Source organism: Danio aesculapii, chromosome 24, assembly GCF_903798145.1.
Source record: "Danio aesculapii chromosome 24, fDanAes4.1, whole genome shotgun sequence".
Classification (NCBI taxonomy): domain Eukaryota; kingdom Metazoa; phylum Chordata; class Actinopteri; order Cypriniformes; family Danionidae; genus Danio; species Danio aesculapii.
In genome coordinates this window covers 14,170,527-14,194,516 of record NC_079458.1, presented here as the reverse complement: position 1 = coordinate 14,194,516, position 23,990 = coordinate 14,170,527, and the positions used below count along the sequence as shown (strand labels likewise).

The following is a 23,990-nucleotide window of genomic DNA, read 5'->3' as shown; positions in this document are numbered from 1 at the left end:
AGATTACATTATTTCTAAAAACATATACATGAAAATCGTTCTCTAATTTTGATCTTCACTTATTCTTTGAACTTGGCATCCTACTAAGCCTGAACTTCGCAGTCTGCTGTGCCTCTGTTGTGCCTACAGAGCAGAGCCATCTGGGCCAGGTTAAACGAGGGCACTGCCACTCCTCACGGATCCGCTTCTGCAGGGCCCCAGAGACTGACCTAGGGCTCGGTCTACTGAAAGAGTGCCTTGCCCTGTCTGCCATTGAGCGGGGGCCGGGTCTTAGGTCCCTCCCGCCCCTCCGGAGAGCAAGCATTGTGCACTCGCCTCTTCCCACACTCCTGCTCACCTCTGGAGGGTGGAGCCAGCACCCCCGTCAATCAGCCTGCATGCGGTCCCCGATGCACCGCAAGCCTGCACAATAGAGCTTTATTGTTTTTGTTTGGTTTTGTGCTTCTTTACAAAAGTGTCTGGTGAAACAGAAAGAGAAAAGGATGCTGGTGTGTCTGCTGCAGGTTTCTGGAAGTTGCTTAGGTTGTTTTTATGTGGTAAAGTTGCATTGAATAAGCACTAAGCTACTTCTAGTAAAGTGAGTAAAGAGTAAAAAAAAAAAAACTTCAGAGCTTGTTGACTTCCAGGTTAGAGTCTTTTGCAATAGAAAGGACGTGAGTGAATCATTCTAAAAGGTCAAACATCGTGAGAGTTCAGTGAAAGCAGGAAACGTTAAGGCCAGAGTAAAGTTCAGTGGTCTGTTTTTTTCCTTTACTTTGCATTAACTGAAGGATTGTGGATGTTGGATATCTACACGAACGAGGGCTTTATAGTGTGAGAGTCTGAATGAGAGAAAGAGAGGAAATGAAAGTGCAATCTAATGCTAACTGATTTTCACATCTGTTGTTATCAATTGTATGTTGTGGCTTTTAAATGGACCAATTTTCAAAGCTAAATAGCACAGAACCTGAACTGTTTTGCAGTTTTCTAAAGAAAATTGACAGAAAATTGTGTTTGCTTGTTTGAATGTCATTTTGCTTACGTTTTATGGGTGGTTAGCAAAGTGTTGTTATGTGTGTTGTTAAGGAAATGGAACATTATAATGTGCTGCTAGTGTAGTATATGTGGTTGCTAGGTGCTTGCATACTATATAACATATTGTTGACATACAGTTGAAGGCAAAAATCTTATACCTTTTTAAAATATTTTTAAGGGCTGTTTTTTCCAAGTTATTTTTAATAACTAATTTCTAATAAGTAATTTTATTGGCCATAATGACAGTACATAATTTAATATTTTAGTAGTTATTTTGCAAGTTACTGTTCAGTCTCTAATGCAATTTAGAGACATAAAATATCTTTTTAAAGTATTTTTTTAAGTGCTGTTTTTTTTTCAACTTATTTTTAAACCTCATTACTAATATCTAATAACAAATTTCATTGATCTTTTCTATGATGACAGTACATACTGTAATATTTTACAACTTATTTTGCAAGATACTAATGTTCAGCCTCCAATGCAATTTAGATACATTCATTCATTTTCTTTTTGGCTTAGTCCCCTTATTAATCAATGGTTGCCACAGTGTAATGAACCACCAACTTATCCAGCATATGTTTTACACAGCGAATGCCCTTCCAGCTGCAACCCATCACTGGGATACATCCATACACATTCATTCACACACATACACTATGAACAATTTAGCTTACCCAATTCACCTATACCACGTTTTTGGACTTGTAGGGGAAACCGGAGCACCTGGAGGAAACCCACGTCAACATGGGGAGAACATTCAAACTCCACACAGAAATGCCAACTGACCCAAGCGGGGCTTGTACCAGCAACCTTTCTGCTGTGAGGCGACCCTCTGCACCACTCGGACACCCAGATACTTACATGAGGTATATTTTTAGCCAATCGAAAAAAAAATTGTTAAGCGGGATAATAATATTGGTTATTAAAAATTATTTACAAATTTTTAAACTGCTTTTATTCCAGCCAAACTAAAAGAAACAAGACTTTGTCCAGAATAAAACATATTATAGAAAATACTGTGAAAATGGCATTGCTCTTAACAGCACATGGCAAATATTTGAAAAAGTAATTTTACCTTCAACTGTAAAATGTATTTGCCATTATATATATAAAGTTCAGATGCAAAAACCTTTAACGCCCTGTTACATGGGGCTTCAGCGTCAACGCTTGACAGAGGGCGTGTCTGAAGTTGGGGCTGTTGTGATTGGCATAGCAGCATCAGCCAATGAAATTGGTCAGCAATCGGCTACTGTCTGAGCTGGTGTACTTGCATACAGCAATCTGATTGGCTGACACTTCCGTCTGCGCTTGAAAAGTTGAGAAAGTCCCAACTTCTGCTGCGAGCAATGCCAGTAAATCGACGCCGACAGATCCACATTGCAGTTTGGCAACATGTGACATCACCCATTCAAAGTGAATTGGAAGCGTTGAAGCTGACGACCTGTGTGAATGGCGCGTAAGGGCTCTATTCTAGCGGTCTAGGCGCAAAGTCTAAAGCGCAAGGCGTCAAAGCAATAAAGGCATGTTTTGCTATTTTAAGGATGGAAAAATATGCTTTGCGCTCCGGCGCATTGTCTAACAGGGTTATGTTTATTCTCTTACTGAGTTATGGGTATGTTTTGAGCATAATGTGCATTAAACCAATCAGAGTCTCATATCCCAGTCTCTTTAAGAGTCAGTTGCTTCATGCCATGGAGCATTTGTTATTTACATACTTTTTATTTATTTTAATTTACAAAAACTGAACGCTTCACTGGAGAGATAACAGTTAAACAGACTGTTTTAATATATATATATATTTATTAATATATATATATATATATATATATATATATATATATATATATATATATATATATATATATATATAGATATATATATATTTTTTTTTTTTAATTTATTAAAATATATATATATATATATATATTTATTTATTTTTTTATTTTTTATTTTTTTATTTTTTTATTGACATAATTATATTAAAAATGTTATCTTTAGATATAAAATCAATTATATATCTTAAATGTTGGGTTTTTAGCATATAAAAAAACAAAACCAAAATCCCCTTCAACTGTCTTTTTTTCGCCTAAAGGAGGATAAAAGCTTTTTCTAAGGATGTATTCATCACAATTAGACCAGTGAAACCCATTCAGAGGTATTTTATCCTCACAAAATGCTCTTCCCATATGCAGCAGCAGCGGGGATCTGGAGCTCCAGAGGGGCCCCTGCTCAAAGTTCAAGAGCTCCACTGTGAGCTCCCCCTTTCCTATGCCTCCACCATGGTTACACATCCATGATAGACAAATATGAAAGCATGTGGCTCTCGGCTGCAGCTGACACGATCATCCGTGCTCTGTCTGGCCCTCTGGAGTTTGCCAGCAAGCCTCATTAGACTCCAGCTATCTGCACAAACCAACAGGAGGTCTCGGGTTGAAGGTTGATGTGTATTTGTCAGCCCTGTTAAACCTGTCAAAGTCCCTCCCTCTCCATTAATAAGAGCAGCCATTGGAGATCTGTTTTTTTTTTTTTTTGGATTCTCAGACTGATGGGTGTAGATTCTCACTGGTCTGTGTTAAATAATGAATCGGGTTCATGTTGGCGATGTGGTGCTGTGTGGAAGACACATCGTGACCACGTCTTTTCCCAAACAGGAAGGTTCATCTGACAGGTCACTGATGCATGCAGGGGGGTAATTTTAAAAATTCAGCAGGGTCTTAGTTATTTTAGAGTAGGCCAATTTGAAGAGAGTTCACTCTGGATATTCTGTCATCATTTATTCAGCTTTATGTTGGTAGAAGTTTAAAATGATTCAACATGAACATAAAAGCAGAAAAATAGTATGGTGCATGAGTAAACTATCTTATTAAATCAAATCAGTAAGAAAAATCTGATAATCAAATGAACCAGATTCTTGAACAAATCAATTGTGGTTTGTGAACCATATCAAAGATTCATTAACATGAAGAACAGTTCATTCACAAATTGAGCAAATCAAATTCCTATGAATCAGCTTGCATTTCTTAAGAATCATTTAATGATACCTTTATTTATTCGTCATAAGTTTAAAGGCTCAGAAACAACATGAAGATCAATAGTCAAGTATAGCTCTTTTCAAAAAAGGATCTCTTTAAATCCAATCAGTTAGCTGAACCTGAATGAGTCAAATCCAAAATGGTTTTGTAAAACAAACCAAAAGATTCACAATGAGTAAACAATTCATTCACAAATAAAACTCAAATCTTTACATTTGAATTTCACTCATGATTCATTATTTTGATACAGTTCACAAAACCAGAATGCATTTTTTTTTCAACACAAATTTGACTTATTTGGATCTCAGGTTTAACTCATTGATTATGTGTTTACCTTTATTTAAGTTTTGAAATGAAAATTTTTGTCCATTTTACAGTGAATGATCCTTACAAAATTGAATATTTATGGATTCATAACAAAAATTTCAATGTTTAATTTGTAAATGAACTGTTTTAATGAGCCAGATCTTTAAAAAATGTATCTTTTGATACCATATAATTTGTCAGTTCACAAATTTGTCATTAAACAATTATTCAATATAATTTTGTTTTTGATGCTTGCTAAAACTTGCGAATCAGCTGTTTTTCTAGGAGTCAGATCCTGTGAATGAATTTAACTTATTTGGATCTCAAGACTCATTAATTGTGTATTCACCTTTATTTTATTTTGGAAATAAAAAATATTGTCAATTTTACAGTGAATGATCCTTACAAAATAAAAAATCAAAACAAAAATATTAGTGTTTAATTTGTAAATGAACAGTTGTGGTGAGCCAGTTCTTAAAAGTGAATCTTTTGAGACCATGTAAATAGTTCATTCACAAATCTGACTTCTTCTGCTTCTGGTTTAACTCATTAATCAATTATTCACTTTTGTTTTGTATTTGGTTCTTGATCAACTGACAAATCAGCTTTTCTTATAAGAGTCAGATCCTGTGAATAAATTCTTTGACATAGTTCAGAAAAAAAATCTGAATGATTTCTTTACAAATATGACTCATCTGGCTCTTGGTTTCAATTCATTGATTAGTCTTGGAAACACACAGAAACAGAAAAGTATGATTGAATACTTTGGTTTGTTTCTCACGGATGCTAAAGCACTGAAAGACCGTTCCAAAGTCATATAGACCACTTTTATGACACTTTCATGGTGGTCTAAACTGTTTCATTATGTTTGAAAGCTTTAGTCTCAATTCATTTTAATTGCATGGAAACAAGTTACCGGTCTAACATTTCTTTTACTGTCTTCAGAAGAAAGAGAGACATGAACAAAGTTGTAAATCAGTGATGCCATGGAAAATGTTTTACTTACAAATTTCACAGTTCCCTTAGTGAATTACTTTGCCTTGCGCTTGAACATTGAATTGTTTCTAGACCATTTTCCACCACTGAAATATATTAGTTTAATTAACATACAATAAATAAATACGTTAACATTGACCATTTATTTTTTCATGGAAAACCTACAGATGCATTTTAAAAAGCTTCCTGATTTCAGCAATCACGTGTTCTTTGCAGACCGTCCTGCCTGTCACCAACAGTGTGATAGACAGCAAGTGAAAGACTGAGAGAAATGCAGATAAAAAGACAGAGGCACGGAGAAACCTCACTGCATTTATTTTTCAGCTGTGGTGTTTACGGGCTTGTCTGAGCCATCATAAACACCCCAGCACTCCTCCACACACCCCGGGCAGTGTGCCTGATTGTCTGTCAGCCATTGTTGGAGAGGGTTTACACAGTAGAGACATCTCATTTACGCTCCCTGCCATCGCATTCAACCACGTCATATTTTTTTGGTAGGTGACAGAGCTTTTGAGAGCTCCTGTGTGGAGGAGGAACCAGCTGGTTGAGGGGGAAAATGGTGGCCTTTTTCCAAGAGCAGTAAGAGTATTGATTTGACCTTCATCTTTTAAATACCAAACACTGAGGTATTTGGTCTAATGGGTCCTGTTGTGTTGGTTTACTTTGCGTCCATGTGCCTGTGATATGACTAGCAGGTGAACATGCCACAGAAGGGCAGTAATGTGACCCAAATCCACCTTTCTGATCTAGAAGCCCATAATATCTGTCACTGACGGTCTGTGATTTGAGTCAAGACCATTACTGGTAGAATGTGAGAGTTGGCATAGGGATTCTGTTTCAGACAGACAGACAGACAGACAGACAGATAGACAGATAGACAGATAGATAGATAGACAGATAGATAGATAGATAGATAGATAGATAGATAGATAGATAGATAGATAGATAGATAGATAGATAGATAGATAGATAGATAGATAGAACCATCTCCTGATCCACTTACGCATCCATCCATATATTTGTCTACCCAACACTGGCCATCCATCCATCTATATGTCCTATCACTAAATTCAGTCATCCATCCATCCATTTTTCCACCTGTCTATCCATCCATACACCTATCAACCAACACACACAACCATCCCACTCACAAATCCAACCATGCACTAATTTATAAATACACTCATTTATCCATCCATCTGTCCAGCTTCCTGTAAATCCATCCAGCCATCTCCTGACCCAATTACACATCCATCTACTCATTCCTCAATCCATCCATCCACATATCTGTCTGCCCAACACTGTCCATCCATCCATTTTTCTGTCCCTCCGTCTGTCCTTCCTTCCATTCATGTCTAACAATCCATCCCCATACCCAATCACCCACCCACCCTCCATCTTTACATCTAGCTCCATCCATCTATATGACCTACTAAATTTCACTAAACTCACCTGCTAATCATCCATCGGTCCGTTTTTCTGTTACACCACCTGTCCATCCATCCATACATCTATCAACCAACCCACCCATCTATCTCACTCACACCTCCATCCATCCATGCACGCATTCATCCATACCCTCATTCATTCATCCATCTGTCCAGCTCTCAGATCCTTCCAGCCATCTCCTTACTCACTCACAGATCCATCTACTCATTCATCCACCAATATATCTGTCTATCCGAACCTGTCCATCCATCCACCCTACCACCATAACCAGTCACCCACATGCACCTCCATCTATCTATATGTCCTATAACCAAATTCATCTGCAAGTATATCCATTTTTCATCTGTCAACCAACACACACATCTAACACACTCACACATCCATCCATGCACTCATTCATCTACCCATTTATCTAGCTCTCTGTAGATCCATCCAACCATTTCCTGACCCACTTAAACATACATTCACTCATTCATCCATCTACCCAACTTCCCATCTACCCAACACTGGCCATCCATCCATTTTTCAGTCCCTCCTTCTGTCCTTCCCTCCATCCATGTCCAACAATCTATCTATCTATCTATCTATCTATCTATCTATCTATCTATCTATCTATCTATCTATCTATCTATCTATCTATCTATCTATCTATCTATCTATCTATCTATCTATCTATCTATCTATCTATCTATCTATCTATCTATCTATCTATCTATCTATCTATCTATCTAATCCCCAGACATTAAGAATTAATTTTGTACAATTTTGACAAACAAATTTAAATAAACGTCTTTCTCCACGCCACACGCGCTCGTACACGCCTACTTTTGACGCCACGCTCACACACGCGTGACGCCCCTTCATCCAGCAGGCTGTGGCCACAGAGAACAGCTCGCGCCAGTGTCGGATCCTGCTTCAAACAGGCGCGCAGTTTCCTTTCCAGCTCAGCTCAGTTCTCCAGCGCAGCCACCGGCTCATCAGCCCAAGTTTACGCACAGGGATGCGGGCGCGTGGTGCCGCCTGAAAATGGCTCTCTTTAGGATTTACTCTTTCCTTGCTTCTTTTCACATACTAGTGCTGTGTCAAGCCTTGAGGAATTATCCTGATAATGAAGGTAAGGCATACAATCGCTGTCATGTTCGTGCGCTTTGGATGTTAGTGGATTTTAAATCGTGAGTGAACCCGGCAAATGCATGTTGCTACGTTTGTTTATATGATGTTTAAAGATAAGATATGCATTAGTGATAGCATTTTTTCATATTTGGAGTTCAGGAGTTTAGGATAATGATGAACTAATTTAGTGATCATTTGACGAGCGATCGAGTAATTTCACTTTGCATTTTTGGGATCAGTTGAATGAAAACATGGATGTGTTTTTGACTTCAATATAACGTTATAGTGCTAGAAAGTTATATTTAGGAACTTGTGGTAGTTTGTTTTGAAAATACAAACAAATTGTGGTAGTTTGTCACAGGTGTATGGTTTAAATAAGTATACATAATATTTAATAAAGTCTAAAACAACTGACAGTAGGCTGCTTTTGAGGAAATTCATAATAAAAAGCTGTATTTGTGTGGTTTGTGTAGTCTTTGTAGAATTGCCAGGGATGGGTAAGCTGGCTGTGCCGTGAGCAGTGACAAATGGATGTGAGACACTCATTTGCTTAATTAAACAATTAATTAGGAGAGATCAGAGAGAGCTGCTCCCACAGAGACTTACTATTCTAACCTAGCCAGACCAATATATCATACATTTCGACCCTTGAACCTGATCCAACTTCTTTGAACAAGTCTACTATTTTAGTGCTTTGTATGTAGGAAAAATCAGTATATTTCTAATCTGAGAAGTCAAGTGAAACCCTGATATTTGTGATTTAAACCGCTGTATTGTCATCTTAAATATCATAGATGAGTTTCACTTGGACTTAAATGTTCTAGGATGTCAGTTTACGACTTATTTCCCTCCGAGCCTTCAAAAATCAGACAATAAATTAACCTCACTGGATTAAAACGGGTTTTCTCTTCATTGTTATGAGATTAGGATTAAGCCACCCATTGTGCTCCTGTCAAAAGGAAGGTTCAATGGTGGGTTTAATACACATTTAGGCGGAATCTATCAGATAGGATTTTGTGTAGAGCTGACATGTCTTTGGCTGACAGGAAGCTTCGGGAAATTCAAACACACTTTTGACAGTGGTGTGAGTAAAGTCTAAATCATTTTGTGCTCATGTTCTTTCATCTTTAGCACATTCTAGCAAATTTTAGCGTCCCTTTTGTCGTTTGTACCTGTGTAAATTGCAGTTGTTTTAGAGGTATGCATTTCCTCTACCCACCAGATGGTGGTATCCCTGAGGTGATTTTACAATGTGATTCTGTGAACATTTGTGATGAGAGCAGATCTACTTCTGTGTCGATGAAATGTTCATTAAGTTTTTGTTCTGGAGTTTTTTTGTGCCTTGTAAGCATTTTCTACATTAGGAATGGTACACTTTTCCCATATCGACATATGCTTGATATCTGTCTTCTGGCCAAACTGAAACACATCAGCACATATTTAATGTTAACGACTATGTTGGTTTTCTATTCAGGGTCCAAATGACTGACTTCCTCAGCACATTCTCTGTTTTTGGAAGCCATTACTGCAGTGCTTGGATATTTACACCCCTCTGGAGATAATAAAGACCAAGATGTTGCAACAAAGTTTTTAAATTCACTTAAAAAGGGCTTGTAAAAAGTACTAGCTTAGAAAAAGGACAAAGAATGTGTTGCATATGGATTTATTTTTTATATATAATCTGTTTTTATACAATACATTGTTTGATGTGTCTAAATGACTAAAAGGGTCAATAAAAGTCTCTTTGTTAAAGCTTAAACTAAATTTTCAAAAGTTGGAGCAGAAAACAAGGTCCCATATACAAATAAATGGGTAAATAAATTGAAAATACCTGTCTATCAAAAACTAGGGATTGTTTTTGTAGCATAGTTAGCATACTTAGCAAAGTTAAATAGAAAATATATATGTATTACTTCATTGAAGGTGTTAGCCAGTCTAAGTAGACAATATCTTAATTGAAATACATGTATGGCTAATAATGTTTGAATGTGATTTGGCTTAAAGCTGATGCAACATTGGGTTGCCATTTAGTTGTAAAATCCAGATGCTTGACTGAGAAGAACCATTGCTCTAGAGTTGTTTAACTATTTGTAAATCAAAAGCATAGGCACCAGTGACAACCTTTTTTCACACTGTATAAAGATCTTCATGTTTTTAATAAGCCCCCTCTTGTTTTTCTAGTTAGCGTTAAGGTGTTAGCCAGTCTAAGTAAATGATATCTGAATTAAAATACATATGGCTAATAATTTTTGCATGTCATTTGGCTTAAACTAAAGCTGTACTTCTGATGCAACATTGGGTTGCCATTTAGTTGTAAAATCCAGATTCTTGACTGAAGCCATCTGAGAAGAACCATTGCTCTAGAGTTGTTTAACTATTTGTAAATCGAAAGCATAGGCACCTGTGACAACCTTTTTATTCTGTATAAAGATCTTCTCATTTTTAATAAGTGCCTTCCGCTGCCCTCTTGTTTTTCTTGTTAGCGCTAAGGTCCCTCTCATTAGCTCGTCTTTTGTGCACGTTCTTACTGCATTTAGTGATGGTTTCTCGTTTGCTTTTGTTTCCGTCCCCAGCGCTCCGGCAGGGAAATTAGCATGAGAAAACACTTTTTCTGTTCAATTCAGCTGTGCTCAGAGGCTCTGTTTTGCTCTCGTTCTTTCACTCTCCCTCTCACCATCTCTTAGCTACTGACATAAATTTGCATCTCTGTTGTTCGCGGGTCGTCCGAGGAAGTCTGTTGATTAGTCTAACCTGTAGCTTTCCTTTTTGTTTTTTGAGGGTATTGGTTATTTTCCTGTCTAGATGGTAGAAAGAAGGTTTTGTGTACGAACACTTCAAATGGTCGACTGCTATTATACCGAAGATACAATTAAAGGTCTAATTGGTTGCAGCAGTGATGCCATCTCGGCGCAACATATTATTCCGTTGTGAACTTGGGACACATTTTACAACATTGAACTAGAAACTAAGACATTTTCTTTTTTTTACACATCGAAAGTAATGTTGCGGTATTTTGCCGAGAGGCTATTATTTTGTGATGTCATTTTGTAAAAAAGCACTAAACATTCTTGCTCTTGTGGTCCTGTAGTCCACCATTGTGGTTTTAGCTTTTAAAAATGTTGCATAGACTCACAGCTTTCATAAAATTTGCCATTTTACATAGAGGCATTATCACTTATCAGATGTGAAATTTCACTTTACCCAAAAATGCAATTAAAGGAGGGGCCAAAATGCCTTTTTTTCTACAGTATATGACCATGTATAATAGTTGTACTGTACAAAGAATTATCATATATATATATATATATATATATATATATATATATATATATATATATATATATATATATATATATATATATATTAGAGGTGTCAATATTAATAGTTTTTTTGATCCATGCAGCCCTAGTGATTTTCAAATGGTAAAAGTTTCAAATGGTTTTACTATGGCAAAGAGCATAAAAAATTTGTGTTGTGCCCTTTTTGCTCTCCCTAGTGGTTATTTCAACCTGAAATCTCAGTGATGATTTCTAAGTTTAGCATAAATATACTGTAGATACAGGCACATATTTCCAGTGAAATTGTTGATTGATTCAGTTGAAAGAGTCAACTTAAATTCCCAGAGCTGTTTTTATCTAGAACTATGAGTCAAATCCATTAACAGGAGAGCTATTTCTATTCCTGACTCCTGCTGTTCTGAATGGCACACCTTAGACCTTATCGCCCCCAGCTGCACCACACCGCTACGGATCAGACGGCTCATGTGGCAGAACGAGTCTCAGTGCCTGTGGCATTTCAGGATGAGGCTTATGAATGCTGTGAAATAGGGATGGAGAGCAGGTTTGAGTTCCACCGGTTTAACACTATATGAATCTCCTTAATAAAACAATTTATTTATTGTTGAGCTGTTTTCCTTGACTTGAGCATATCTGTGATTTTTATCTCTCTGATCTGGGGTGCGTTTCCGAAAACCATCCTTAGCCAACTTAGGTTGCAAGTTTCTTTGTTATAAACATGGTTAATTGATTTGTTGTTTTAAAGGCGGAATCTATGTCAAGTCTTCAAAGCTTGTGAAAACAAAACATATAAAGGATACATCAATGTTAATGGTTATAATTCAGTAGGCTATTTATTAAGAAATGTATCTGTAGTGTATACGACATTGGCCTATTGGCTAGAAGTTGAACATTTCTGCATTAGCCTATTTAATAATAATAATAATAATTATATTAGTGGTTTCATGTTTTAGAAGAGAATATGGAATATTCTCAATAATATTTGGCACAAGGAAATATAGGCCCTATATGTGCTTGTCATGATCACCAAAGATCCAGACTTGCTGATTGCTGATAAACATTCACTTTCACTTGGACTACAATCCTGTCACCAGATTAACTACAAATCCTGTCATGCACCTCCCTCACACCTGTTCTTGTTCAAGCTGGCTCATTACACGGACTATTTATACACCACACTTGCACACACACATTGCTGAGTCTTTTTTTTGTACACTATGAAGTGTTTTCCTCGTTTTGACTTTCTGTGCCGTGTTTCCTGACCCTTGCTTTGTTTCTCTTTCTTAACTCTTTGCCTGTGTATCGACTACTTTTTTGGATTGCCCTTTATGTACCCGTTTGTTCCTTTTATTGACCATTGCCTGCCTGACCATTCTCTGTATAATAAATACTGCACGTGGGTCCTCAACTCCGTTGTGCATCTTCCTTTAGTTACAGTGCTCTTTATATATATTTCTAGTAATATGGAAAGCAAGTGCATGTCTTTACAACAACTAATATTGAATTTTTTCAATTCAATTCAATTCACCTTTATTTGTATAGCGCTTATACAATGTAGATTGTGTCAAAGCAGCTTCACATAAAAGGTCATAGTAAATTGGAACAGTGTAGTTCAGTAGTTCTATTTAAAATCATGTGCATATAATTTGCACAAAATTATGCAGATTTTTCTCTAAAGAAGTTGTTACTCCACCCCCTTTAGTGTCAGTATGGATGTTTTAAGTTATAACTAACGTAACACCTGGTTAGAAACTTGGTTAGAAATGTAATCTTCATTGTTTTGTTGAAGAAATATTTGTGTAGCACATTCTGTTTACATATATTAAGCTCTTTTTAAGTTAAAAGTCAATTGGGTCCAAAACATCAATGAACATTTTATGGAATTTCTAAAATAATACACAATACATTTTTAGTCCTATTCATCCAGATCTCATCTCATACTATCATACTTGTCAATTAAAGGCAGAAGATCTGTCAGGGGGTCAAAGGGCATTGTGTTTTATCCATAGGCGGAGCGTGTGTAAGGCTGGGGAAGGCTTAGCCTCCCCCTGGCCAGAGACCATGCAGCAAAGAAAAAAACTGCATTGAAACATGTAACGGGTGTAAGGTGGAATATGATGTTGATGATTAAAAGAACACTTTAGTTTTTGTAAGTTTGTCAATCAAATTTAAAGCCCCTCTACGCACAAAAATGGAACTGTCCAACTCCACACTTTGCTCTGATGAGCGCTGTTTTTGACTGGAGTTAGCAGAAACTCTGAAAACGAAACCAAAAGTGCTGGCCAGCGGACGTTTCTGATTTGCTGGTCAATGACATAAGTAATAAAATGACAAATGAGTATTACAAGAGAGGTATAATAATATAGTATTCTGGTCTAATTTGTTTTCAGCATTAAATGAAATGCCTTATTTAGGTAGTTGTAACGTGGTAGTCTTGCCTAGTCTTGCCTTGTTTAGGCGATCGTTTGGAGAACTCATTTTTCATTTCAAAGGTCTGAAAAATATAACAGGACATTATATGTTGATCTTACACAATATATTGATCTTATTTGCAGTGTTGGGGGAACAGTAATAGGCCTACAGATGTGTTACTTAATTACTTTTTAAGGAAAGTAATGTGAAAATATGAGTTATTTATTTATATGCGTTTTTTTAAGCGTAGTTTTGAGTTTATTACACTGCTTATTTGCAGTTCTCAAGCATAAACTTAATTTTTCATAAATGGGCATGATTCAGTATACTTGTACTTTACTTTATTTCATCAAATGTAGGCCTATAGATTATTTGGTTGCATTAGAAACTTACTTTTGAAACTACATTCTTCACTCGTCATCATTACTGATCTGCATAATGACTGGATAATGATTTTGCATTTTAATTGTGCAAAGTGTTTTGTGCAGGGGTGATTAATGCAGCATAATGTCACGAAGTCAAGATTTTAAATTATGTTTTAATTTGTATTTTGTTATAATATAAATCTAATTTAAACAAACAATTACTCATGCTAGTTAATGGCTACTGGATCATCTTTACTCCACAATGGTTGCCTCTAATTTAATTGCCAATAACTTTACCACAGCCTGTGATAATGCAAATAAACACCTAGTTTATGTTGTCATATTTTCATGGTCGTTTTTTGTTGTTTCTAGTTCAATAATAATAATAATAATAATAATAATAATAATAATAATAATAATAATAAATTTGTGTCAGAATCACAGTTTAAAAATGCTTATATTTATATATTTATTGCTGAATTACAAGTTCAGTTTTCGATTGGCCTCGTGACAAAGTGAATGATTTCAGATTCTTGACACATTTTTGCAATTTATTTATTTTTTTACAAAAGGGTTGGATACTCAAAAACGTCACTTGTTAAATCAATTACTATATTACCAGAGGTCATTTGTTGAATATAGTAGACGTTTGTTGATAGGCGGTGCTTTTGTTGAAACCTCTTCTTGGTCTGTAGCAAATCTTTTAAATGCATTTAAGGGCAGCACATATCTTAGCCTTACCCTGGAATTTGTTCACCCTCCGTCTATGGTTTTATCAGCCATTTTGTACAAAGGTTTTGCATGTTTGCATTTAAGACATTTCGAATTCTGGTAAAGTAATGAGACTTGATTAAAACTGATCCCTTTTGCATTTACATTTATGAGACCCTTTTAGCCCGACAAAGGCTTTGATCTGTGGTTATTGTGCGGCCCACTTCTTCACCTTCATTAATATGCTCTCTACTCTCTCTTCCCAATATTCAGCCTTAATGTTTTCTAATGCGCGAGACGGTGTGAATCCTGTTGTGCGTATCTCATTAACAGCACTACGCTTATCAGTGATGGTCTGCCCTCCTGGGGGTTTGAAGCCCGTGCGCTATGATTCCTGGGAGGTTTTATTGGATTGGACCCCTGCATTTGGTTAATGCGAGGCGTAATTGCTTAGAGACTCATTCTGGAAAAAAAAAAAGCTGTTTCATGTGTATATGACAAGATATTTTTCCATTTGATTGAAGTTAAAAAGGTATGTTAAAATTGCTTAAATCTGTTTTATGAAAATTCCTCATTTGGGATCGAAACTGAATGCTAAGTATTACATTTTGGTCTCTGGGTTGCTGTGGTCATGAATTGTGCAGCGAAAAAGCAGTTTAATAAGATTTGTGCTTAATTTGGAAGATTATTTTTACCCATCTAATGAAAATTATTTTGCAAACACATGATAGTTTTGCACAAGCCAACACCTCAGGAATTTTAAATCTGGTTTGTAAATTGCATATTAATAAATTTTAAATGCATTTAAAAAAATAGAGGTGGGATTATATTTAACAAATATTGTTCTACGCTGTAAAAAATGCTGGGTTCCACACAATTCCTTCATGTTGTCCCAACACAAATCGATTGAGTTACCTTTATAGTTTTTAGAAATTTAAGTTTATTGAACATTAAACAATTCAGTTGTGCCCCCTTTTAAAGAAAAGTCATTTTTGAGTGTATTTATTATGTATCTAGAAAGTCAATAGTTGTATTAATGTAAGGTTTAGAGACAAGCCGATTTCAACCTATACTGAGTAAATAATTTACAAATTGTATTTCATTATTAATTACAAATTACATGATGAAAATTGTATGTAGTATTGTAATCTAGATTGTAAAAAAAAAAATTTTCAAAGCACTTTTTAATTACTCTTAGATTACTTTTTGTCCAGTGTGTTACACTATTGATATAAAATCAAGGAGAAAATTTTTTATAAAAACATTTTTTAGTAATAAAATCGTAAATTGCTTTAAATATTAAACATACTAGAATTTCACCAGCAACTGAGATAAATATTTTAACTGCAGTAGACAGTGGATAAAAAGTAGACAGTAGTCATACAGTAGATTTAAAATTCAATTTAGTTCAATTCAATTCGTCTTTATTCCTATAGCGCTTTTGCAATGTTGACTATGTCAAATCAGCTTAACTTAGAAGTTCTAGTAAATTGAAACTGTGTCAGTCCAGTCTTCAGAGTTGACTTTCAGTTTAGTTCAGTGTGGTTTAATTTTCACTGCTGAAAGTCCAAACAGTAAAGAGCAAATTTATCGATGTGCAGCACCACAAGTCCTAAACCAAGCAAGCCAGTGGCGAGGAACAAAACTTCACCAATTGACCAAAGTCAAGGAAAAAAACGTAGAGAGAAACCAGGCTCAGTTGGGAACGACCATTTTTCCTCTGGCCCAACTTTCTGTGCGGAGCTGCAGTCTAGGTCCCTGACAATTTAAAAAAAAAAAAAGAAAAAAAAAGCAGTTGGGAACTAAAAATAGAAATACCTAGTTTGTTTATACATCAATGTTACTATTAACTGACATCTAAGATCTTTGAAGTCTCATTTTGGTCAATTTGAAAAATCAATTTCGTCATAAAAGGAAAAAAAAGGCCTTTTTTCGCGATATTTTGAAATGATCTGAATAGTTCAACAAGACGTTCAAATGTTGAAGTCCATCTGAAATGGCCATTTTGATGGTCGGAACAAGGTCTGCATGATATTGGAAAAACATAATGCGATATTTAGGCCCTAATCCAATTCTACCCCTTAGCCCTTCCCCTTCCCCTAACTCCTACCCGTCGTTTTGCGCATTCACATGAAAGGGCAAGGGTGTCCCAATTCTCTTTAGCTTGAAGGCGTAGGTCTAAGGGGAAGGGCTAGATACTCCTCGAAACGAAGATTTTTCAGGACCACACTCAAAACCAAGGGGTAAAAAAAATTCCCAGAATACAACAGTTAGCACAGCTGCACACGGAAGAGATGCACAAATTATTATTTTTTTTTTGTCATTATTATGAATTTTTACAACAAACAAACATAAGTTTTAATACATTCATAGCCACGTAATGTGTAAAAAAGAGCTAAAATAAAAACTGCTAAATATCACTATATATAATTCACAATGTTAATTCCTGTACAGCAGTCCCACAACATTCTGACACTCAATGACACTCGAATACCCTGTCAGAAAAGTCTAATGGCGGGGAATGACCTTTTTACAGTGTCTGGTATAATGTTAATGTTGTTTTTACATAGATGAATATGGCTACGGTATAAATGCACAAGTACAGTTACGATCTGATTGACACATTATATCATTATGATAACATGATATATGCCTTCAGAGATTTCCTGATGATAAATACCAAAAATAACACAACTGGAATAACTGCAATCGTCTGATCTCATATGAAGCAAGAGTTCGGATGACATATGATGATGTGTGTCGGTGCTGTAGTGGTGTCCCATTTCCTATGGGTAAATTTTAAAGCTTAAAGCCCTTCCACTTCACACTCTGTTTCAAGGGGGAAGGGGAAGCGGTAGGGGTACAAAAATAGAATTGGGACTGGGCCTTAGTAAGACTTTATTTTTGGTCCCTATTGCACATTTTGTTGACTAAAAGTTGCATTGCAACTTCATGCCAATTAATTCTCATTTGAGTATTAGTAAACTGTCTGCTTAATATCTGTTAATACTGCTCCTTCAACACATTTAACTGATTATACGAAACTTTGCAAGTACATGTCAACTTACACCAACCCTAACCCCAACCCCAACCCTAACAGTCTACTTATAATCTAATGAGAATTACATTTAAACAATCTACAAGCATAGATATATTTAACAAAGAAAAAGATACAAATTAAAAGATTTGTATTTATTTAATTTCAAGAGTTTACACTTAGCTCACGATTTATACATAGCTTGTTTGGCGTGCTGTCCCGGGAGAGAGCCCTGAGCTCAAGGGATCCTCTGGGAGGCAGGGCGAGGGGAGATTGAGCTCAGGTCAATCGCAAACTCCCCCGCTGCAGAGGCCAAGGCGAACTTCCTGAGAGCAAGACATTAGAAAAAGATTTAGGCTTATTTTATCTATAAAATAGAGCACATTTGGATGGTGGGAGGAAACCGGGAACTCGGAGGAAACCCACGCGGACACGGGGAGAACATGCAAACTCCGCACAGAAATACCAGATGGCCCAGCGAGGACTCAACGCCATTGGTATTCTTGCTGTGAGGCAACAGTGCTAGTCACTGAGCCACCGTGCTGTCCATTCTGGATAAAGGTGGAAGAAGGGTAGGAGGGGGGTTTCTTTCAGACGAAGATAGTTGTAGAAAGGAAATGAGGATATATTTATATATAGTGACTTGGGATCCTTTAATTGGAGGATCATGATTAGCTAATGTGGACCAGCTGGGTCAATCATGAGCACGTGCTCCTCTCGAAATTAGTTTAAAATTAAACTTTACAAAGTGTTTTATTGTTTTTCATGGAGACAGAATGTATACATTAATTGAATAATCAAATGTAAAATAATACTGCATAATGTTCTTTATTTAAACAATTCAACAAAAAAATGAATCGTTGTTAATGTCAAAGGTAAAAACAGAACAGTTTCTTAGGTCTGAATGCTTTTAAAACCCTCACACAGTCACAGGCCTCAACAAACACCTGTAAAATAATAAATTATGATCCAGACTCAACATTGCGATGACTTGCGATGTGACTATTGCGAATGATCACATTGTGATATCGATGCTGAAATGATATATTGTGCAGCCCTAGTCGGAGTCCCATTTACTTTCATTTTATGGACGGAAACAGGCAAAACAACAATCTTATAAAAACGTCACAATCAACTAACTACGTTGATGTTCTGCAGAACAATAAATGATTATTATAATGTCTGGGTGTCTTTCTCTTCAAGCAGTTTGTGCATTGGATGTTTATGCTTATTACTTCACATGCTTGATGTAGATGTTGTTTTCATCATCAGCCAACATCTTATTCATCAACTGAGTTCTCAGAAGCCAATCACTTTAATCATTTTTAATTATAAAGGGTTGTTATGAATATGAACCACAGGATCAAAGATGATGTCATTCTTGTTCGGCCCGTTTAATCCCCCTAATTATGAGCTGAGGCAGTGTGTTGTTGTAACCTGTTTCATGCCGCTGGGATTTGAAGTCCAGTTTTATGTCTTTTGTACATCTCCACAGCGATGCACAGGTGTGGTCCAGGCCGTGTGTGTGTGTTTATAATGAGGTATCCCAAGAGCATCTTCCCTGCTGTCTTCTTCTAAATAACACGCAGGTCACCATTTTATGCCATGTATGACAGCAGCCGGTTTACACCATCATTAAACTGACCTTGGCATGGCCAGTCAGTCGTTTCTGACACACATTACACACATTATTAGTTTGGGAAATGGCCCTTGTGCTCATTGGGATTCACAAGCTGATGTGCTTCTCTTCTCTGGGTCATTTTTTTTTTAAATTAATATCACAATGTAAAGTCTTATTGACACTGTCAGCTGTAATTTATAGCATTTTGACTCTTAATGTGGTTTATTTGGATAATGATTTATTAGTGTGTATTGTTTATATTTAATTTGACTTCTTTTGTGTGTCTAATTGAATGATTAAATCTCGGCAAAGCCTGTTATCTGGCCATATAATGCTGTAGTTCTGACAGCAGTGATTGTGTGGCGATTTTGGTCTTAGTTGAGGCTTGTTAATCTTATAGTGTTGAGCTTGTCATGTCATCTATTGATTGTGACTTTTTGTCTGTAAAATGTTCATTGTTTTTTTATAAACATTTTATTTTATTTTATTTCATTTTCTTTTCGACTTAGTCCCATTATTAATCAGGGAATGAACAGCGGAATGAATTGCCAACTTATCCAGCATATGTTTTACGCATTGGATGCCCTTCCAGCTGCAACCCAACACTGAGAAACACCCATACACTCTTACATTCACACACATACACTATGGCCATTTTAGCTTACTCAATTCACCTATAGCACATATCTTTGGACTTGTGGGGGAAACCAGAGCACCCGGTGCAAACCCAGCTCAACACGGAGAGAACATGCAAACTCCACACAGAAATGCCAACTGACCCAGCCAGGGCTCGAACCAGTGACCTTCTTGCTGTGAGGTGATAGTGCTACCCACTGCACCACCGTGACGCCCTTTATTTTATCATCTATTGATTATGACGTTTTGTCTGTAAAATGTTCACCATATCGCAGTTTTTTCAAAAACATTTTTATTTTATTTTATTTTATTTTAAAGTTGAAATGAGACCTAAATTTGACAGATATCTTCTATTGATTAGGACTTTTTGTTTGTAAAATGTTCATCAAAACGCAAAGTTTTTTCAAAAACTATTTTATTAAATATTTATTTTATTTCACAGTTGAAACATGACCTAATTTTGACAGATATTACCTATGGTAAACATTTCACAAAGTCATAATCCATAACCCAAAAGCATATTATTTTCCTTTGAGATGAGACCTAAATTTGAAAGGAGTAAATATCTTCTCTGTCTGAAGTTTTAGTTCATTATTTCCCAATAGTTTCCTTTGACAAAGTAAATGCTGCACTATGAATTTGACATGTTCAAGTACTTTGTGGTTGGAAATAATAAAAAACTGCAGGTTCAGTGATTTATTTTGGAAATAATAGACAACATTTAATGGTCTTAGAATATAATGTAGCATTCCGTTCTTTAGTAAACATATAAAAATATTATATACGATAACTTCTTGTAGATGATTCAGAAATTTACATAAAAAATGGCTTTTCCATAGTGTAAAACACCTAAAATGTTCAGCAAATTTTAGGTGTGTATAAATATACATTTATAATGCATATAGCTCGAATGGTAAGATATTTTTGTTTAATTAAGTCAATATTCCAGTTCATAAAATCAAGTTTTTAGGTTGCAAATATGGCTGTCACTGATGTCCAGTGTCTAACCAACTATTATTTACCATAACTCCAAAAGATAACATTTGTTGGCACCATAAAAACAAAATAAGATTGTCACTGATGTCCAGTTTCCAACTAGGAAATATAATTTACAACAACTTCAAAAGATAACATTTGATAGTGCCATAAAAACCAAACAAAAACAATCAATTCACCTGTTCAGCAGTGGATACACATAAACATGCTTAGAAAATAGCAGAACATCTTCATTCATACGTGTTAAACAGGTTTGTCAGTGGACATTAGGAGACCGCTCATGGGTGTCCGGCTGTAACTGGATGGCTGATCTTTCGGGCATTGAGTCAGATGAGTGTGATGGTTATGTCCGACAGGCTAGATCTCTGTGGCAGGTCTCATCAGACTGTTGAGGCAGGATGGAGACTCTTTTTAACCACCTCCCAGTAGGGCAGACCTCTGACTCCACACACGCAGTGACTGACAGCAACTGCTGACTGCATTTCAAAAACACCCCAGCACTTCTGTCAAGACAGCTGTACGATACCAATCTTCTACAATAGATATGCTTGGAGTGGATGCTGTGGAAACTGACAAATCAGGCTTTGCAGGCGCTGCATTTTGTACCCCAGAAACCCAAGAGTCCTTATATTTTTTAACCATATACAAGTATTTTTACAAATGTGTAATTATGTCTATTGAAAGTTTGTTCTGTTTTTGTTGTTATGTGTATTTTTATTGTAAATTAATAACCTTTGTTAAATTAAAACCCATATAACTATAATATCCTGACTTTTTCTAAATGCGTTCTTGATATTGTTATTTTATTACAATTACAAAACACTAAAAGTTGTAAATTTCTATGTTGCATTTCTACCTTGGCAGTCAAGTTAAGCTCATACATTTCAATTTTTCATACATTTCTAATTTTTGTGGCTTCAGTCATAGTTGGGGTGCTTTTAAATCTGGAAGCATTAACAACTTATATTAAAATATATATCATTATTGTTCAATAAGGTAAACTATTTGCGAGATTGCATTTTTGCCATATCACCCAGCCCTATGATGAGTTGAACTGTAATGAATTGTGTTTTTAGCACCCAATGATAGTATAGAAATTTACAGAGAGTTAAGAACAGCATCCTCATAGATTGATTTACCTCTTAAGGATACTTGAGAAGTACCTGACATTGGCTACTCCTGGGCATGAGTGACCCCATTGTCCTTTTCAATTCCCCAAAGGACGTCTATCCAGCTGCTTATCTGTCTTTTCCTTCTCTCTTTCTCAACATACCCTTCTCCTTTTCCATTTTTCAGTTTCTGTTCCCTGTTTACATTGGAGGTGATTGCTGACCACCGCACTCTTCCCAGTGTTAATAGTTAATCTCATCTGTTGCCCTGAGGTGCTGAGATCTCCGTGGGGGTTTCAGTATTTTCCACATCCACGGTTGCGTGACTGGGAACTAATGATGAAGAAAAAGCTTTTTCCTCTACTGTTTCTAACCAGTGAATCTAGTAAACACCACAGATATTGATCTGGTCCTGTACAAGACTGTAACCCTGTTTAGGATGATGAAAGTTAAATAAATATGGCTGGTGAAAAGAAATGATATCATTAATCTGAATTCTGGGTCTAGGTGTAATAATAGTTTTCCTTTTTACTATAATTCTGACTGCATTGAATTCTAAATGTATTTTAGTCATGAAATATTGGCATTTTATTAAATATGCATAATATATTTCTACTTTGATAGCAGAACTTTCTACATTGTTCATGTTTTCACTGCTAATCTAACAATTATTTAAGCAATTAATTGATATTTCATTGGTTAATCAGTAAACTTTGATCTATTATTGTTGTTAGTTGAGTTTAATCCCTTCAGCGGTCGAAAAAAAAGTCACACAAATCTTTGCCGGTTATTTTACTCAGCCTAATTATATTCTTTTATAACACAAGCAGGAACACTGTTGTGAAATGTGCTTCCTTCTCTTTTACTTTGACAGGTAGATTAAAGGGAACTTTCACCTTTTAGATGACAAAGAATTGAAAGACTTGAAAGCGTGTCTGAAGTAGTAGGTGTGAAAGAAACTAGACTGCTTAAATATTTAGTTTTCTGTGACATTTCGTTGTGTACTGTGTGTCAGCTTGGCAGGGTTAGCTAAACATGCAAGTTAGGTAAACTTAGCAGGTGGATTTTATTAAAACTGGAAAAATGAATTGTGAACAAATTGCTTAAACATGCTATGAAATTCATAAATCAAGTCTTTTTTTTAATGGCCAAATGAACAAGTTGGACAAATTCTACTTTTTGTCTGTATTTATGTAGGACTAATTTTATTGCTGGCTGCTTTATTTATTTAGTTCGTATGTACCCATCTCGCTGAAATGCTACAGCAATTAAAGGTACAGTATGTAAGTTTGCACCCAGTGGTTGAACTAGGTATTGCATTCCTTGATCAAAACAAACGCAAGCGCAGATTGAGGACCAGTGAGAGTCTGATGGCACATGATAGAAGGAATATTTTCCAAATTAAAAGGAATTTTAAAATTTCTTTCTAGCCAACACCTCGAATTGATATATTAGAAAGGGCTTTTATTTCTTGCAGCTGAACAACAGAAAACTGACAATGATCACCTCAGGTACACCTCATATGCTTTATTCAGTGTTTAATGCTAACAATGGGTTTGAATGCCATTTTTCTTGAAATTTATTGCCATATACTGAAAGCAGCAGCAGATAGGTCACATCAGATCTTGAAAAAAAAGGTTAAAATTGAACTCAAAACCAACACAAATCAGTGATTCAGCATGTGCTTATAATGTCTCCGTGTCCCTCTCGATTAGATTATCTCCTTCTGGTATTGGAAATATCCGTGTTTTATCATTAATGTTCTTAATTATAAGTTTCTCTGTTTACCATTTGTGTGGGCTAAAGTTACTCACAGGTTCGCAGTTCAAAAGTGCGCATTCTTCTTCTTCGATGTTTTCAAATCAAAATCCCTTGAGCCAATAAGAACGAATCA

At 35.9% G+C, this 23,990-nt stretch overlaps 1 protein-coding gene across 1 annotated transcript in view; it reads left to right on the top strand.

The window, feature by feature from the left end:
- The first annotated feature begins 7,708 nt into the window (after positions 1 to 7,708).
- Positions 7,709 to 23,990, top strand: part of ek1 (eph-like kinase 1) — a 117,477-nt gene continuing 101,195 nt past the window's right edge. The window contains exon 1 of the mRNA XM_056450580.1: positions 7,709 to 7,914. Coding sequence (XP_056306555.1) covers positions 7,827 to 7,914 — 88 coding nt within the window. The 5' untranslated portion in view covers positions 7,709 to 7,826. The remainder of the gene's footprint in view (positions 7,915 to 23,990) is intronic.